The following is a 15,526-nucleotide window of genomic DNA, read 5'->3' as shown; positions in this document are numbered from 1 at the left end:
AGTGTAGACCTGGTCTGAGTATGGACTCTTGAGATCAGAGTGGCTGAACTGGATGAGCTAAGGGAGACAAAGAGGAACATAGATAAGACTTTTCAGGACATAATAGAGCAGTCCCACTCCTAGCCTGATAACCTCTGTGCTGTGAAGAGGATGAAAGTCTCGGGGAAGGAGAACAAGTTGCAGCAGAGGGAAATGTTCCCATAGTTGGGACTGTCCTTCCAGATGATGGTGTCATGGCATCCTCTCACACTGAGGACACCCCTCTGGGGGAGCGTACCCCAGTTATTAGGAAGAGACAGACATAAGTGCTGACTCCATGGGTGCTGCAGGACTGCAGCACCCACAGGGAAAAATTAGTGAATACGCCACACCCACCGGCAGCCAAGCTCACTCTGCTCCCACTCTCGCCTCCTCCTTCCCCAAGTGTGCCACGTCCCCGTTCCTCCTCCTCCCAGCACTTCCTGCCAGCCACCTAACAGCTGTTTGGGGGCACTTAGGACTTTCCAGGAGGGAGGAAGAGGAATGAGAATGCAGCACACTCGGAGGAGGCGGTAAAGAGGTGGGGCAGGGGCAGAGACTTGGAGGAAGGGGGTGGAATTGGGGCAGGATGAAGGTGGTGCAGGGCTGGGACCGGGGGCGGGGGGGATTGAGCACTCAGGGGGCAGAAGGGAAGTCGGTGCCTATGGAGACTGATAATAGTAATGGGGGATTTGATTACTAGAAACATAGAGAGTTGGATTTAGGGTGACCAGGAGAACTGCATGGTGAATTGCCTGCTGGGTGCAAAGGTTGCAGGCCTCGTGAGACATGTCGATAGACTTTTGTGCAATGCTGGGGAGGAGCCAGTGTTCATGGCACATGTAGGTACCAGTAACATAGGGAAAGGTAGGAGAGAGGTCCTGGAGGCCGAATTTGGACTGCTAGGTAAGAGATTAAAGTCTAGGACCTCGATGGTAGCATTCTCTGAAAGGTTTACAGTTCCAAATGCAGAGCCAGATTGACAGGCAGAACTGCAGCATCTCAATGCATGGATGATACATTGGTGTTTGGAGGAGGGATTTAGATTCATTAGGAACTGGAGAACCTTTTCAAAAAGGAGGAGCCTGTACTTGAAGGATAGGCTCCACCTAAACCAAAAGGGAATCAGAGTGCATGTAAAGTTAAAACGGTTGTAGAGGAGTTTTTAAACTAAAGTCTGGGGGAAAACAACAGGTGCGGAGGAGCACACAGTTTGGACTGAGACATCCCTTAGGGGAAGATTTATTAAAGGGGATTATCTATATCTTAGTAAAGAGAAGAGGATAGAAGTTGATAAAGTACATGCAGGAACTGAACAGAAGGTCACATGAAAAAGAGTCCTATTTGAATTACATCAAATAAAGGCCAACAACTAAATATTGACAGATTTTACAAGTATGTGTATACAAATGCAAGAAGTCTAAATTCTAATATGGGTGAATCTGAGTGCCCAATATTAAATGAAGATATTGATTTAATACATATCACAGAAACTTGGTGGAACGATGATAGCAGGACATGATAATACCTGGGTACAAAATACATAGGAGTGACAGCATATAGTGAAATATAGTGTAAGTCTTAAATGAATCAAACTACTGTAGAATCTCTAGGAACAGAAATTCCATGTTTGAATAATAAGAGTATACTACTGACACCTTGATCAGGATGGTGATGGTGACTGTAAAATGCTCAGGGAGATTAAAGAGGCTATAAACATAAAAAATCAATAATAATGGGGGATTTCAAATAGCCCCATGTTGACTGGGTATGTATCACCTCAGGATGGGATACAGAAATAAAATTTCTAGACACCATCAATTACTGCTTCTTGGTGCAGCTAGTCCTAAAGCCCACAAGAGGAGAGGCAATTCTTGATTTAATCCTATGTGGAGCACAGGATCTGGTCCAAGAGGTGAATTTTGCTGAACCACTCAGCAATAGCCACCATAATGTAATGAAATTTAACATCCTTGTAGGGGAGAAAATATCAGTGAAACCCACCACAATATCTTTTTAACTTCAAAAAGGGGAACTACACAAAAATGAGAAAGCTAGTTAAATGGAAATTAAAAGCAACAGTCACAAAAGTTAAATGCTTGCAAGCTGCATGGAAACTTTTTTAAAACACCATAATAATACTAAATGTACTAAATGTACACCTGAAATAATAATTTAAAAAACAGTAAGAGGGCCAGAAAAATGCCACCATGGCTAAACAGCCTAGTAAAAGTGGCAGTTAGAGACAAAAAGACATCATTTAGAAATCAGAATCAGATCCTACTGAGGAAAATAGAAAGGAGCATAAACTCTGGCAAGTCAAGTGTAAAAGTATAATTAGGCAGACAAAAAAGGGAATTTGAAAAGTAACTAGCAAAAGACACAAAAACTAACAGCAAGGTGCTAAAAGAACACTGAAAGAATGAATTCTTGTCTTAACTGAAGAGGACGTGATGGAGATTCCCACACATTAGCCGTTTTGTTTTAGGTGACAAATCTGAGGAACTGTCCCAGATTGAGGTGTCAATAGAGGAGGTTTTGGAACAAATTTATAAAGCGTAATAAGTCCCCAGGACCAGATGTATTCACTCATGAGTTCTGGAGGAACTCAGGTAATGAAATTGCAGAACTACTAACTGTGGTATGTAACCTATCTTTTAAATCAGCCTCTGTACCAGATGACTGGGTGATAGCTAATGTAATGCTGATTTTTAAAAAAGGATCCAGCGGTAATCCTGGCAGTTACAGGCTCATAAGCCCAACTTTATTACCAGGCAAATTAATTGAAAGTATAGTAAAGAACAGAATTATCAGACACACAAATGAACACCATACAGGGAGTCCTCGGACTTACGTTGCCCAACTTTCGTTGGATACCACTTAAGAGGCTTTTCAATTGACTGCCCGTTTCATCCCTAAAATGCTTGTTTTGCCCTTACGATGCTCTATTTACATAAAGTTCACTTGAAATCACTTCCTGGTTGTATTATAGTGGTATGGAGCTGGAAGGGGTCACTTCTAGTGTCTTCGAGGGATCAGGGTAGCTTGTTGCTGGGTGGGGTTGCTGCTTGTTTTTGATTGCTGAGCCTGGGGCTGGGAGCCAATCAGAAAGCCTGAAAAGCAATTGGCTGAGGCTCAGGATGTGTTCCGTTCTCCCTGGCTTTCTGAGCCTGTGTTGCTGGCATTCTGAGCAGCATATGTGAGTTTATATGTTAATTTAAATGCTGTTTACAAAATACAGTGTACAGTAAATACATTGATGTTGCAACATTAGTCATCTATAATTCATTTAGTACAAAAATCTGGGTTATTGTGCTGAAAATAGTGTATCAAGCCTTGGTTTGGGAATCCCCCCCTTCATTCCTCTGATTTCTATGAGAAAAGTGGTTTCAACTTATAACGCAATTCAGAGGAACGAATTGTGTCGTAAGTCCGAGGACTCCCTGTATGTTGGAGAAGAGTCAACATGGCTTTTGTAAAAAGTAATCCTGTCTCGCCTAGAAACAAAAATGGACAAGAGTGATCCAGTGGCTATAGTGTACTTAGACTTTCAGAAAACCTTTTACAAGGTCCCTCACTAAAGGCTCTTAAGCAGAGTAAGCAGCCATGGGATAAGAAGCAAGGTTCTCTCATGGATCACTAACTGGTTAATAGATAAAGGGAAGGAATAAATAGCAAGTTTTCATAGTGGAGAGAGATAAATAGCAGGGTCCCCAAGGATCTGTACTTGGACCTGTGTTGAGCTGGAAAAAGAGGTAAATAGTGAGGTGTGGCAAAAGCTGCAGACAATACAAAATTACTCAAAATAGTTAAGTCCAAAGCTGACTGAAGAGTTACAAAGGGATCTCACAAAACTGAGTGTTGGGGCAACAAAATGGTAAGTGAAATTCAGTGTTGAGAAATGCAAAGTAATGCATATTGGAAAACATAACCCCAACTATACCTACAAGGTGATGGAGTCTACAATTGTAGCCACTCAAAAAAGAGGTCTTGGAGTCATTCTCTAGGGATAATTCTCTGAGAACATCTGCTCAATGTGCAGCGGCCGTCAAAGAAGCTAACAGAATGTTAGGAACCACTAGGAAAGACATAAAAAATATGATGCCACTATACAAATACATGGTACACCCACACCTTGAATACTGAGTGCAGTTCTGGGCAGCCCTTCTCAAAATAGATACATTAGAATTGGAAACAGTACAGAGAAGGACAACAAATGTGATTATGGGTATGGAAAAGCTTCCATATAAGGAGAGATTTTAAAAACTGGGGCTTAGGAGAGACAGCTAAGGAGAGGTCTATACAATCATGAATGGTGCGGAGAAAGTGAATAAGGAAGTGTTATTTACCCTTTCACATAACACAAGAACCAATGAAATTAATAGGCAGGATGTTTAAACAAACATAAGGAAGTACTTTTTCACACAGTGCATAGTCACCCTGTGAAACTCATTGCCAAGCGATGTTTGGAAGGCCAAAAGTATAACTGGGTTCAGAAAAGAATTAGATGAGTTCATGGAGGACAGGTCCATCAGTGGCTCTTAGCCAAGGTGATCAGGGATGCAACTCTATTTGCAAGGTGTCTGACTGCCAGAAGCTGCGACTGAACTACGGATCATTTGAAAATTACCCTGTTCTGTCAATTTCCTGAACATCTGATACTATCCACTGTTGGAAGACAGGATACTGGGCTGGATGGACCATTGGTCTGACCCAGTGTGATCATTCTGATGTAAATTAAGCACCCAGCAGATTTTATTATCTTTTAAATAATTTCATTGGGGAGAGAATATTTACAAGTATTTGCATAACCCTTTATATAATCAAAGTACTGTACAACATTAATGAATTATTGGGAAGAGCAAGGAATTCTCTCTCTATATATATTGTTTTAAATGGAGGTATGGTACAGAAGAGATGGAAGAATGAGGACATAAAAAAGAAAGCAAATGATGAGCCATAAACAGAAGGGAGCCAGGAAGGACAAGAAGCAACCTAGAAAGATCAGGGGTCACTGGTAATTCCTCAAGAAGTTTTTACTTTGCTCAGTAGGGCTCTAAACATTTGGAAGCTGCATTAGTACTGTACAGTATACTCAGTAGGAACTGGAAAGCATCATGACTTGGCTCCACATCTTGAACAGCTTCAGATTATCTTTTTTAGGCTTCCTTAACCACAGCTTCAAAGCAAGTGTTGAACTTGATATTTCAGACTTCCCTCCCTGGATGGAATCCTGGGTCTTCTTTATAAACAGGCTCCTTAACTCGATGTTTGACCTTAGCAGTGCTATTTCATATTCCAGGGGTAAAAGAACACTAATTTCTTGCTGTCACTGTTCCTTCAAATTTGCAAGAAAGCTCCTTGAAGAAGCAGCAATTCTACTTGCTCAGTTTCTGGGTTGTTATGTGAAGAAATCTCTGGGGTCCAGTAAATCCTAACCATTCATCCAGCTTTTGTCCTAGCATACTTACCATCTGGGCATTCCTAGATTAACATAGAATCGTAGAAATGTAGAACTGGAAAGAACCGTGATAAGTCATTTAGTCCAGTCCCCTGCACAGAGGCAGGACTCAATATTATTTAGACCATCCCTGACAAGTGTTTGTCTAACCTGTTTGTAAAACTCTCCAATGATGGAGATTCTGCAGCCTCCCTAGGTAATTTGCTCCAGTGCTTAACTAACCTTACAGTTAGAAATTTTTTCCTAATGTCTAACCAAAATCTCCCTTGCTGCAATTTAAGCCCATTACTTCTTGTCCTGTCCTCAGTGGTTAAGGAAAACAATTTATCATCCTCTTCTTTATAACAACCTTTTATGTACTTGAGGACTGTTAAATCATGTCTACCCTCAGTCTTCTCTTCTCCAGACTAAACAAACAATTTTTGTCCATCATTCCTCATGGATCTTTGCTCTCTTCTGAACATTCTCCAATTTTCCACATCTTTCTGGAAGTGTGGAGCCCAGTACTCAAGTTTGAGGCCTTGTCTTGCTTACAACACTCCTGCTAAAATACCCCAGAATAAGGTTCATGTTTTTTTCCAATAGTATTATGTTTTTGAGTCATATTTAGTTTGTGATATGCCAGTGGTTTTCAACCTTTTTTCATTTGAAGACCCCCTAAAAATTTTCAAATGGAGGTGCAGATCTCTTTGAATATCTTAGATGTAGTCTGCGGTCTCCCAGTAGTCTGCCAGGGGTCTTGAAAACCGCTGTGATACACTATAATCCCCAGATCCTTTTCTGCAGTACTCCTTCCTAGTAATTTCCCATTTTGTATTTCTGCAATCAGTTATTCCTTTCTAAATGTAGCACTTTGCATTTGTTGTTAATGAATTTCATGCTATTTAATTCAGACCATTTCTCTAGTTTGTCAAGATCATTTTTAATTCTAATCCTGTCCTCCAAAGCCCTTGTAATTCCTCCCAGTTTGGTATAGTTCACAAATTTTATAAGTGTACTCTCTATGCCACTAGCTAAATCATTTATGAATAAGGTTAAAATTTTGTCATGGTAATTTTTAGTAAAAGTCTGGGGGAAGTCACCGGCACTAAACAAAAATTCACAGAAGCCCATGACCTGTCCCTGACTTTTACTAAAAATAATGGTGACAACATGGGTGGATAGGGTGGGGCAGGGGAAATAAGAGCCCACGCCCTGCTGCGGGAGGTAAAGTGGGGGTCCAGCCAGGTGTGAAAGTAAAATACAGCTTTTACTGGTACGAGTCCTACTCTCCCCCCCGCCCCCCGGAAGGGGCGGGGCCTCAGATGGAAGGGGCGGGGACAGGAGTGGAAGTAAGTTACGTTTCTTACCCATACAGTCCAAACACAAGCAACCCACCTCTCCTACATACTTCATGGATCCCTCCCACTGCATGACTTAGTTCTAGAAAATAAAGCTACTGTTACTACTACCAGTCCTGTCCGTAATAAAACTTTACTGTTGGAATAAGCCTGAAAAACTGAAAACTCACTGTTACATTTTTCTCCTTGTCCTCCCTCCTCGTCCTCCTCCAGCCAAGCTACGGACAGGGCTAGGCTCCACGTTCCCCGACTCCTGCACTCTGCAGGGGCTTCCCTCTAGCTTGTAGCAGGGAGCAGGGGGACTGTCTGAGGTAGAAGCCTCCTGAGGTCGCCTGCTGCCTGCATAAGAACAGTTTAAACTTAGCTGTTCACTGGGTGGAGGGATTCCAGGCTATTTCTGGCATCCTTGTTAATTTCACTCAGAGTTGTTGGGGAGGGAGGATGGTGAGACCAAGGTAGGGCAGAATACAGTAGCCATTTGGCCACAGAGCTTAAATCCAGAGCTAATAAAAGTCTGTGGAAGGGGAAAACTCACTGTCACATCTGTTTCTCTCCTCCCTCCTCCTCCAGCCAGGCTGCCGATAGGGCTAGGCTCAGTGCTTCCCCCAACCCGCACACTCAGCAGAGGTGCAGGGGCTCCCCTCTAGCTTGTAGCAGGGAGCAGGGAGACTGGCTGAGGGAGAAGATTCCCCAGGTAGCCTGCTGCCTGCATAAGAACAGTTTAAACTTAGCTGTTCACTGGGTGGAGGGATTCGGGGCTATTTCTGGCATCCTTGTTAATTTCACTCATGGTTGTTGGGGAGAAATATATAAGATACTTAGAGAAAGTTTTGTCAATTTCTGCTCTGCACTCTGAAGGACACCGACACTGACAAAACAAAAAGAGAGCTGAGCCCCTATGTCCTAAGCAGGGCTGGCTCCAGGCACCAGCTTATGAAGCAGATATTCGGCAGCAATTCAGCGGAGGGGCCCTCCCTCCTGCCCGGAGCTAAGGGCCTTCTGCTGAATTGTCGCAGATCGCAATCGTGGCTTTTTTTTTTTTTTGGCTGCTTGGGGCGGCAAAACCCCTGGAGCCGGCCCCAGTTCTAAGGACATTGCAGGTGTTTAATTCAATATATAAAGAGGGTGAATGAAAACTACTATTTCTTTCAAAGGAGGCACAATAATTTCCTGGAATATCCAGTTTCCCCTTCAATCCCTTTTGGTTTTGTCTATCAGGCTATTTGCTTTCCCTGTCAATCTTTATTGTTTTCAAAATTGCTTTTGCCCAAAATAAACCCCGATCAGCAGAACACATCTATTGTGAAGTAGAATTAATTATATTGTAAAAATAAGAATGGATTAAAAAATGTTGTATGTACCTTTAAGCAGAAATAAGAAATGTTGAAATACAGGTGCCAGGAAAGAAACATTAGGCATAAACAAGGGTGCTAATGGCGAAACATTAATAGAAGATCAGTAATAGTTAAGTAAGGAAATAAGATAATGCATGGCTAGCCCAGGTAAACTTATCAGATTCTGCTTCCTTTGTTATTTGCTAAATGCTCCCCCCTTTTATCTGTATAAATAGATAGTTTGTGTCTTGTATGGTGCTCACATTATCTGAGTGTATTAGCAGAGCGCTGTGCTAATAAACAGAGTGGTCTGACAAACTGTGAGTCCTGAGTCTAACTTTGACAACTGAATATCCAGTTTCCCTTCAATCCCTTTGTGTTTTGTCTATCAGGCTATTTGCTTTCCCTGTCAATCTTTAGTTGTTTTATCAAAATTGCTTTGCCCAAAATAAACCCCGATCAGCAGAACACATCTTGCCACCATGTTCTCCATGTTTTTTTTTTTTTTAACAGTAACATTTCAAAGAGGATCTGAAGCAGTTTGGACATCACAACCATGATCCTCTGCTGGGGAGGGAATGGAATGAATGAACTTGGAAATGGTTCCTGATTTTTATTGTATTTTTTTTTTGTATTTATTATTGAAGATTGCCTCAATCCATGGGGGCAGAAAGGGGAAACTGCCCCAGCTGTGGGGTTCACAAACTCCTTTTATGACCCTGCCCCCCAACAACCATGAGTGAAATTAACAATGATGCCAGAAATAGCCCCGAATCCCGTGGTTCAGACGCAGACAGCTAAGTTTAAACTGTTCCTATGCAGGCAGCAGGCTACCTGGGGAGGCTTCTCCCTCAGCCAGTCCCCCTGCTCCCTGCTACAAGCTAGAGGGGAGCTCCTGCAGCCCCTGCTGAGTGGGAGGGTCAGGGGAATGCAGATCCTAGCCGCTTCAGGCAGCCTGGTTGGAGGAGGAGAGGGAGAGAAACAACAAACAAAAGTGACAGTGAGTTTTCCCTTTTCAAGGTTTTATTAGCTTTGAGTTTGAACTTTTTGTTATGCAGCCAAAAAAGGTCAAAGTAAGCCAGTACTGAATGCTCCACTTATTTGCTGGTACACTACTGCACCTTTTTTTACTGGTACTCCGTACCGAGCCATACCGGCTTACTTTCACCTCTGGGTCCAGCACCTGCCACCACTGTGTCTGACCACTCCCTCTGGGGTCCCCCCACCACCCATGGAAGCTGAAAGCTGCGGGAGCCCTCTGCTGCCCGCGGTGGCTCAGAGGTCCAGGGCCTCTGCTGGCTGACAGCTCCAGCCACGCCAACCTGGGACTGAAGCGGAAAATGTCATGGAGATCTCTGGAAATCTGTGTCTTCCATGACCTCTGTGACATAATCTTAGCCTTATTTATGAAGATGTTGAATAGAACCAGACCCAGGATACCTGTGGGCCCCAACTCAATATGCCCTTCCAGCTCAATTGTGAACCATTGACAGCCATTCTCTAAGTACAGTTTTCCAGCCAGTTATGCACCCACCTTATAGCAGGATTGTCTAGCCTACATTTCTCTAGTTTGTTTATGAGCAAGTCACATGAGACAGTATCAACAGCTTTACTAAAGTCAAGATATACCACATCTACTGCTTCTCCTCCATCCACAAGGCTTATTACCCTGTCTCAGAAGGATATTAGATTGATTATTTGCTCCATTATCTTTCGGGGTACTGAAGTTAAGCTGACTGGTTTATAATTCCCCTTTTTATAGATGGGTACTATATTTGCCCTTTTTGCAATCCTCTGCTATCTCTCCAGCTGTGGCTTGCTGTAGGAGGTAACTGGGAAGAATTTGTTAGGCTGTGTGGTATGTTGGGGAGCAAATCTAATAAGTTGGAGGAAATTGGGAAAGTGAGGGCTTTGAAAATTAGCTGGAATTACTTCTGGAGGGGAAATGGGGTAAAACAGAGCAGGATAAGAGAATGGCTTCAACAGGTTTTATTTACTATGGGGGGAGGGATAGCTCAGTGGTTTGAGCATTAGGCTGCTAAACCCAGGGTTGTGAGCTCAGTCCTTGAGGGGGCCATTTAGGGAACTGGGGTAAAAATCTGTCTGGGGATTGGTCCTGCTTTGAGCAGGGAGTTGGACTAAATGACCTTCTTAGGTCCCTGATAATCTATGATTCTCCTGAGAGACAGGAAAGAACTGAGGCTGGAACCAAGTTTTTAAAAGATTAATTAGGGGATTGAGTGGGAAGTAGCTACACTTCTGGAAATGGAGGGGCTTCATGGTTAGTTAGAGGGGTGTGGGGCTGTAATGTGTGTTTGTCTCCCCTACCCCATAAATGCCATCCAGCAGCCACCCCCACCAATTTCATTTTTCTTCAGTTTTATCTCTTAGTTGAGGCTCCACTTCTCCAGCTCCACCTGAATCCAAATTGCAGGTTGCTTGTGCACCTTCAGGAGATCACTTCAGGTTTCTGGGGGCAGTAATTGCTTGTCTTCTTTGATGGCACTTTTTGTTGGGTGCCTCTTAGATGCTCAGATAGAGCAGAGAGAACTCTCTTGGCTTGTGCAGTCACTACATTTACACACACACAGAACCATATTACTTTTCTACCAAGATTTTTTTTTTATTCTTATAACAAAAAAACAAAAGCATCCCATTCTATGAGAGGCAAGACTTTGGAGTCCATTAGGCATAGGAAAAATTACATGTGGTGCCTAAACTTGCTGGCAGTTACTTACACTTCTCTTTTATCTTTCACTGTAACAGTGAAACTAAGAAATAAAGTTCAACACTTGACATTCTAAGTATGAGACTAACATTTCCTTGTAATTTTGATATCAGAGTGTAAAGCAATGCAGTATAAAGATAAATGCTGTGACTGTTGAGTTAAAAATTGACACATGAAAATGACAAATGGCACTTTCTGTTCCATTTCTCTAGTAAGAAGATGCCAGAGCAAAAGAAATCCAAAGCCAGCAAGATCAAATCCAATAAATAAGGTTTCTCTGTAAGTGTAGTTTCAAACAATGTCCACACTTTGCTTTTCCGAATAAATAAGATCGTGTGATATTTCCTGTGGGACACAGGTATAAAAATTAATTTTACCCTTTCACCCTTTCACCCAATTAGTTCGAGTGCTAACTTGATGAGATTCTGTCATTTTTATTTCACTATTTAATATATTTTGTGAGTATTGGAGGCCCCTTGTGCCTATATTTCACAGAGGAAAGCATCCAGAATGAAACTGTCAAACATTTGGCTATTTGGCCAGTCCATTTGTAGCGAAATCACTGGCTTTTTGTAAAAATATTGTCACCCAGATCCTCAGCCCTCTCTACCTCCCAAGACCTTAGTCTTCCTATGCCCCGGCTTGTCCTGGTGCACTGAATGCAGCTGCTGGAGATCTGGCACTTTCTGTTTTAGCCAGGTCCTTCACCCTGTACTATGTAATTGTGAAAGGGGATAAGGAAACCAATTCACCATTGTTCCATAACTAGCTGAAACATATGAAAAGTCTTCCTGGCTCATTACAGTATATTCTGTATGAGACCAGTCTACTGTGTTACTCCAGCGCTAGGAGTAACTCAGTGACTCTGCTGGGCAGCTCATCCCAATTAAATTTATTTCTGTTTACATTTTTTTTAATTCAAAAAGTAGCTAAAAGCAGTTCTTGTTAATACAACTCAGTCTCTCCTGTCCTACCTCTTACTCAAAATAGTTCACTCCATTCAGCAGAAAAACTGTAGGAACCATGCTCCTTACCTCCAAAGCCTAGGCTGGAAGGACAATGTCTTTAAAATAAAAAAGTCTCTGAACGGGCCTCACTCACACCTATATGATGCAGCTCCTTTGTCCTACTTTTCTACCTGTTGGGACAGAGAATCTTTCCCTCCAGTTTTCTTGTGAGTGCCCATAAAAAGTTATGTAGCACATTCCTCTCTGACACCAGTACTTCTGCCACCTCAAACAGTAGCTTCCTGGAGCACCTGAGTGAAGTTTTGTCTGGTGAGGTAGTAGCACCAGTATGAATTAGAAGGGGTGGTGGGCCTCTCAGACTCTTTTCTTTTAAAAAATTAGGCATAATGTTCAACATACTGTAAAGTACAACTGTCAAAATATTCTAAAATGAGGCAGTAATTGTTATACACCATAGCTGTTATGAGTCACCAGTAGCTCAATAGTGTGACATATGGAAGGCTGTTCTGCTAATTATGTGGGCTAGAATATCCTTATTCTCATAGTTTACATTGAGGTCCTGAACTAGGTAGAATTAAAATTTCTTTCTTTCTAATATAGCATCCATGTCCAAGCATACGTTTTTCTTTCCATGCATTTAGTGGATGAGCACCACACAAGATGCCACCCCCAGCCTTTTTTTAGGCTTTAAACTATGGTTCTATTCTGAAAAGTGACTGTGTAAAAAAGGCAGTGTCTTACTTTGAATCTTTGCTATGGGTATTCAAAACCAAATTTGTTTTCTTCGGTGACAAAAACAAGATTTTATTAATCTTATTATCTCTGCAGGGATAAACACGGCCAAGAACGTGAGCTGCATTCTAGTCCTTCTTGTGAATCAAGAGAGATTTATTCAGTTCCAATTACAGAAAAGTTTACTCAGTTCCAATTACAGGACCATGGAAATCCAATAAAGACAATGGCACTGTAGCCAAGGACATTATTGGGCTTGAAAAATCTATACCGTTGATGATACAGGACAAGAAAAGAACCCAGCTTGCCTTTCAGGTTAAGTCCACAGCGCTGCAGGTTAGAAATCCCCCCATCATTTTACTTGTAATGTGAGCAGATTTTATCTGGAAGTCAACAAGAATCAATAAATATGAAATATCACAATGCCATTTTTCAGACTTGCTTTTCAGAACGAAACCTTTCATTTCCAGGATATAACACTGTTGTGAGCTGGGTTAAACCTTGTTATGGGTTGAGTTAAAACGTCCTTCTTCGAGTAATGTCCCTATGAGTGATCCCCTTGAAGTGTGGATGCCCTCATGCGCTTTCGATTGGAGATTTTCAGCAGCCATGCACATTTGGTCTCCGCATACACCCTAGCTACTCTTGTACCCCACACCAATGGTATAAAGGGCCATGACAGACAGACCACCCACAGTTCCTTGTCAACTACCTCGGCCTGAGACAGTTGAGCTTGCACAGCTACTTACCTTGCTTGTTCCTTGTAGTTTACTAGTTTCGCTTTTATAGTTGAATGGGGTGGTTTGTATGTGTGTGGGGGGGTTTGATAAACTGAAGCTTTTAGCCTTCCCTCCACTGAGAAAAGAACGCTCCTTTTCTGAAGGGGCTTTCTTTTTTCCTTGGGGCATGCCTAAAGCCTCAGGTAGGACTGGCCTTAGGGAAAATGGCACCTTGGGTGAACCTGTATTTTGGTTCCCTCCCATCACTCCTAGTCCCCATAGGCTGTTTGGGCTCCTAACCACCTCTCCTCCACCTCTAGGCCCTGCTGCATCCCCACTGTGCTTAATTTGCATTGAAAGAGGTGCCAAAGCTCAGCCTCAGCACAAATTAAGCATTGTCTGGGCAGCTGGAGAGCAGTGGTTGCTGGGCTGGCACCCAGCTCTGAAGGCAACAGCACTGACAGCAGCAGTGCAGAAGTGAGGATAGCATGGTATATGGTGTATGGGCACCCTTACTTCTGTGCTGCTGCTTTGGCTTGCAGTGCCTGGTGCTTGGCATGTGGCTTAAGGCGGGTTTTGTGCTGTCATACAGGGGTTGCATCTTGCCAGAGTCCATGGCCCTCCCCCAGCCCTCGCTAGTCACTCCTGGCTCACCAAGGGCACCATTTTGGATTTTAAGGGATGGGGAGCAACTTTAACTGTGATTCCAGGAGCTACTTAGGCACCTGAAAACTCTAGGTTTTTTTGTGGATAATAACTTATGAATTAGCTGACAGGGACACAATCTAATTCCTATATAAAGGAAGAAAAAATATATACAAACTTCAATTAAGGCCACATTTTAAGTTTATATATAAATTTAGAAGAATCAGGAGATAATGCAGCAAAATATTCCCAATTCCAAGCCTTGAGGTGTCAGTAATGAAGCTTTAACACAGATACCAGAAATACAAGTTTGATACTTTGTACACTATCTTCAATAGAGATAAATTAAAATAAATAAAATCTTAAAATCTGCTTACTTTCTCTAACAGACACACTCTGTTATTGCCATTATCTACCCTATTGTAGTCAATTGTTTTTCACGCCACTAAAAACATATTTACTTATTTTTAACATAGGTGATTCAGGTTTTTTTCTCTTTTATTAAGAAGAGAATTTATTTTTGTAATTATTTTGGCATTTATGTTTACCAATCACAATCATATATGTGACTCACTAACATTTGACTCCATCATTGCTATTAATATTATACTTGGAACTGCTTTTATTTTCATACAAATTTTAAAGTTATTTTACAGATATAACTAAAAATACAATTTGAAAATAAGCTACCTTCAGCTGCACAAAGTCTAAAGTTATGTGTCTAGCCAATTTTTTTTAAACTGGCGCTGCTAAGGGGAGTACAAGCTAAATTTACATTCTAGGAGGATTATAATGAATAAATAATGAATGACAAAGCACAATGTGATAATAAAAGTAATAATGATAATTACTCCAGCCAGGACAGGTTAGGCATTTTAGAACTCACTACTCAAAGAATTAAATTTAAGCATAAAAGAAAAATAATCTTTTGAAATGCACAGACCAGTCAAAAAACTAAAATAAGAGCACTGTAATCTTTAATGAACTTTGAAAGAATAAAATTTCAGAGAATATATGTGCCTTGTGCACTTTGACAGGAAATACAAAGTAACAAAAACAACAACAATAATACAAGTGTGTGTTGGGGGAGTGTGTGTGAGAGAGAGACAGAGTGTGCATTGGAGGAGTGTGAGAGAGAGAGTCAGTGTGACAAAGATAGAATGTGTGTGTGTTGGGAGAGTGGGCGTGTGGGAGAGACAGAGTTTGTGTGGTGTGTGTGTGTGTGTCAGAGAGAGACAGAGTGTGTGTTGGGAGAGTGTGAAAGACCGTGCAGTCACTTTAAGCACTCATTAGTCTGAAGGCTTGTTCAGCCCAGCAGCAGAGGCCAGCAGCTCCCATTCATGACCCAGAGGAAGCAGCACAAACTCCTGTTCCCTCACCCCAGCTCAGTGGAAACTGGGTACATGGGCAGTGGGATGGTGACACCCTGACATCAACCCACGCCCCCCGGCACAGCAGACAGGAGGCTCCTGGGAGCAGGTTGGCCAGGGGAAGGTCCAAGTGGAGGTGAGGGAACAGGATCAGGGGCACCAGAACAAGGGGAACCAGGCGACCATGGCCCAATCAGTTTTAAAAGTGGGA

The 15,526-nt window shown here is 42.2% G+C and overlaps 1 protein-coding gene across 6 annotated transcripts in view; it reads left to right on the top strand.

Annotated features, from left to right (window-relative positions):
- The window catches only part of LOC116819258 (uncharacterized), a 104,958-nt gene that overhangs the window by 76,768 nt on the left and 12,664 nt on the right, over positions 1 to 15,526 (top strand). For 4 of the 6 annotated variants that reach the window (XM_075065623.1, XM_075065639.1, XM_075065634.1 and 1 more), the window contains 2 exons: positions 11,094 to 11,160; positions 12,678 to 12,750. In XM_075065623.1, coding sequence (XP_074921724.1) covers positions 11,094 to 11,151 — 58 coding nt within the window. In that variant the 3' untranslated portion in view covers positions 11,152 to 11,160; positions 12,678 to 12,750. Of the gene's footprint in view, positions 1 to 11,093; positions 11,161 to 12,677; positions 12,997 to 15,526 lie in introns of those variants that run through there. The other 2 variants (XM_075065629.1, XM_075065612.1) reach the window with 2 other exon arrangements.

The sequence above is a fragment of the Chelonoidis abingdonii genome, chromosome 1 (assembly GCF_003597395.2).
Source record: "Chelonoidis abingdonii isolate Lonesome George chromosome 1, CheloAbing_2.0, whole genome shotgun sequence".
NCBI lineage: Eukaryota > Metazoa > Chordata > Testudines > Testudinidae > Chelonoidis > Chelonoidis abingdonii.
The sequence above is the reverse complement of the archived record's forward strand: the minus strand, read 5'-3'. Positions and strand labels throughout refer to the sequence as shown.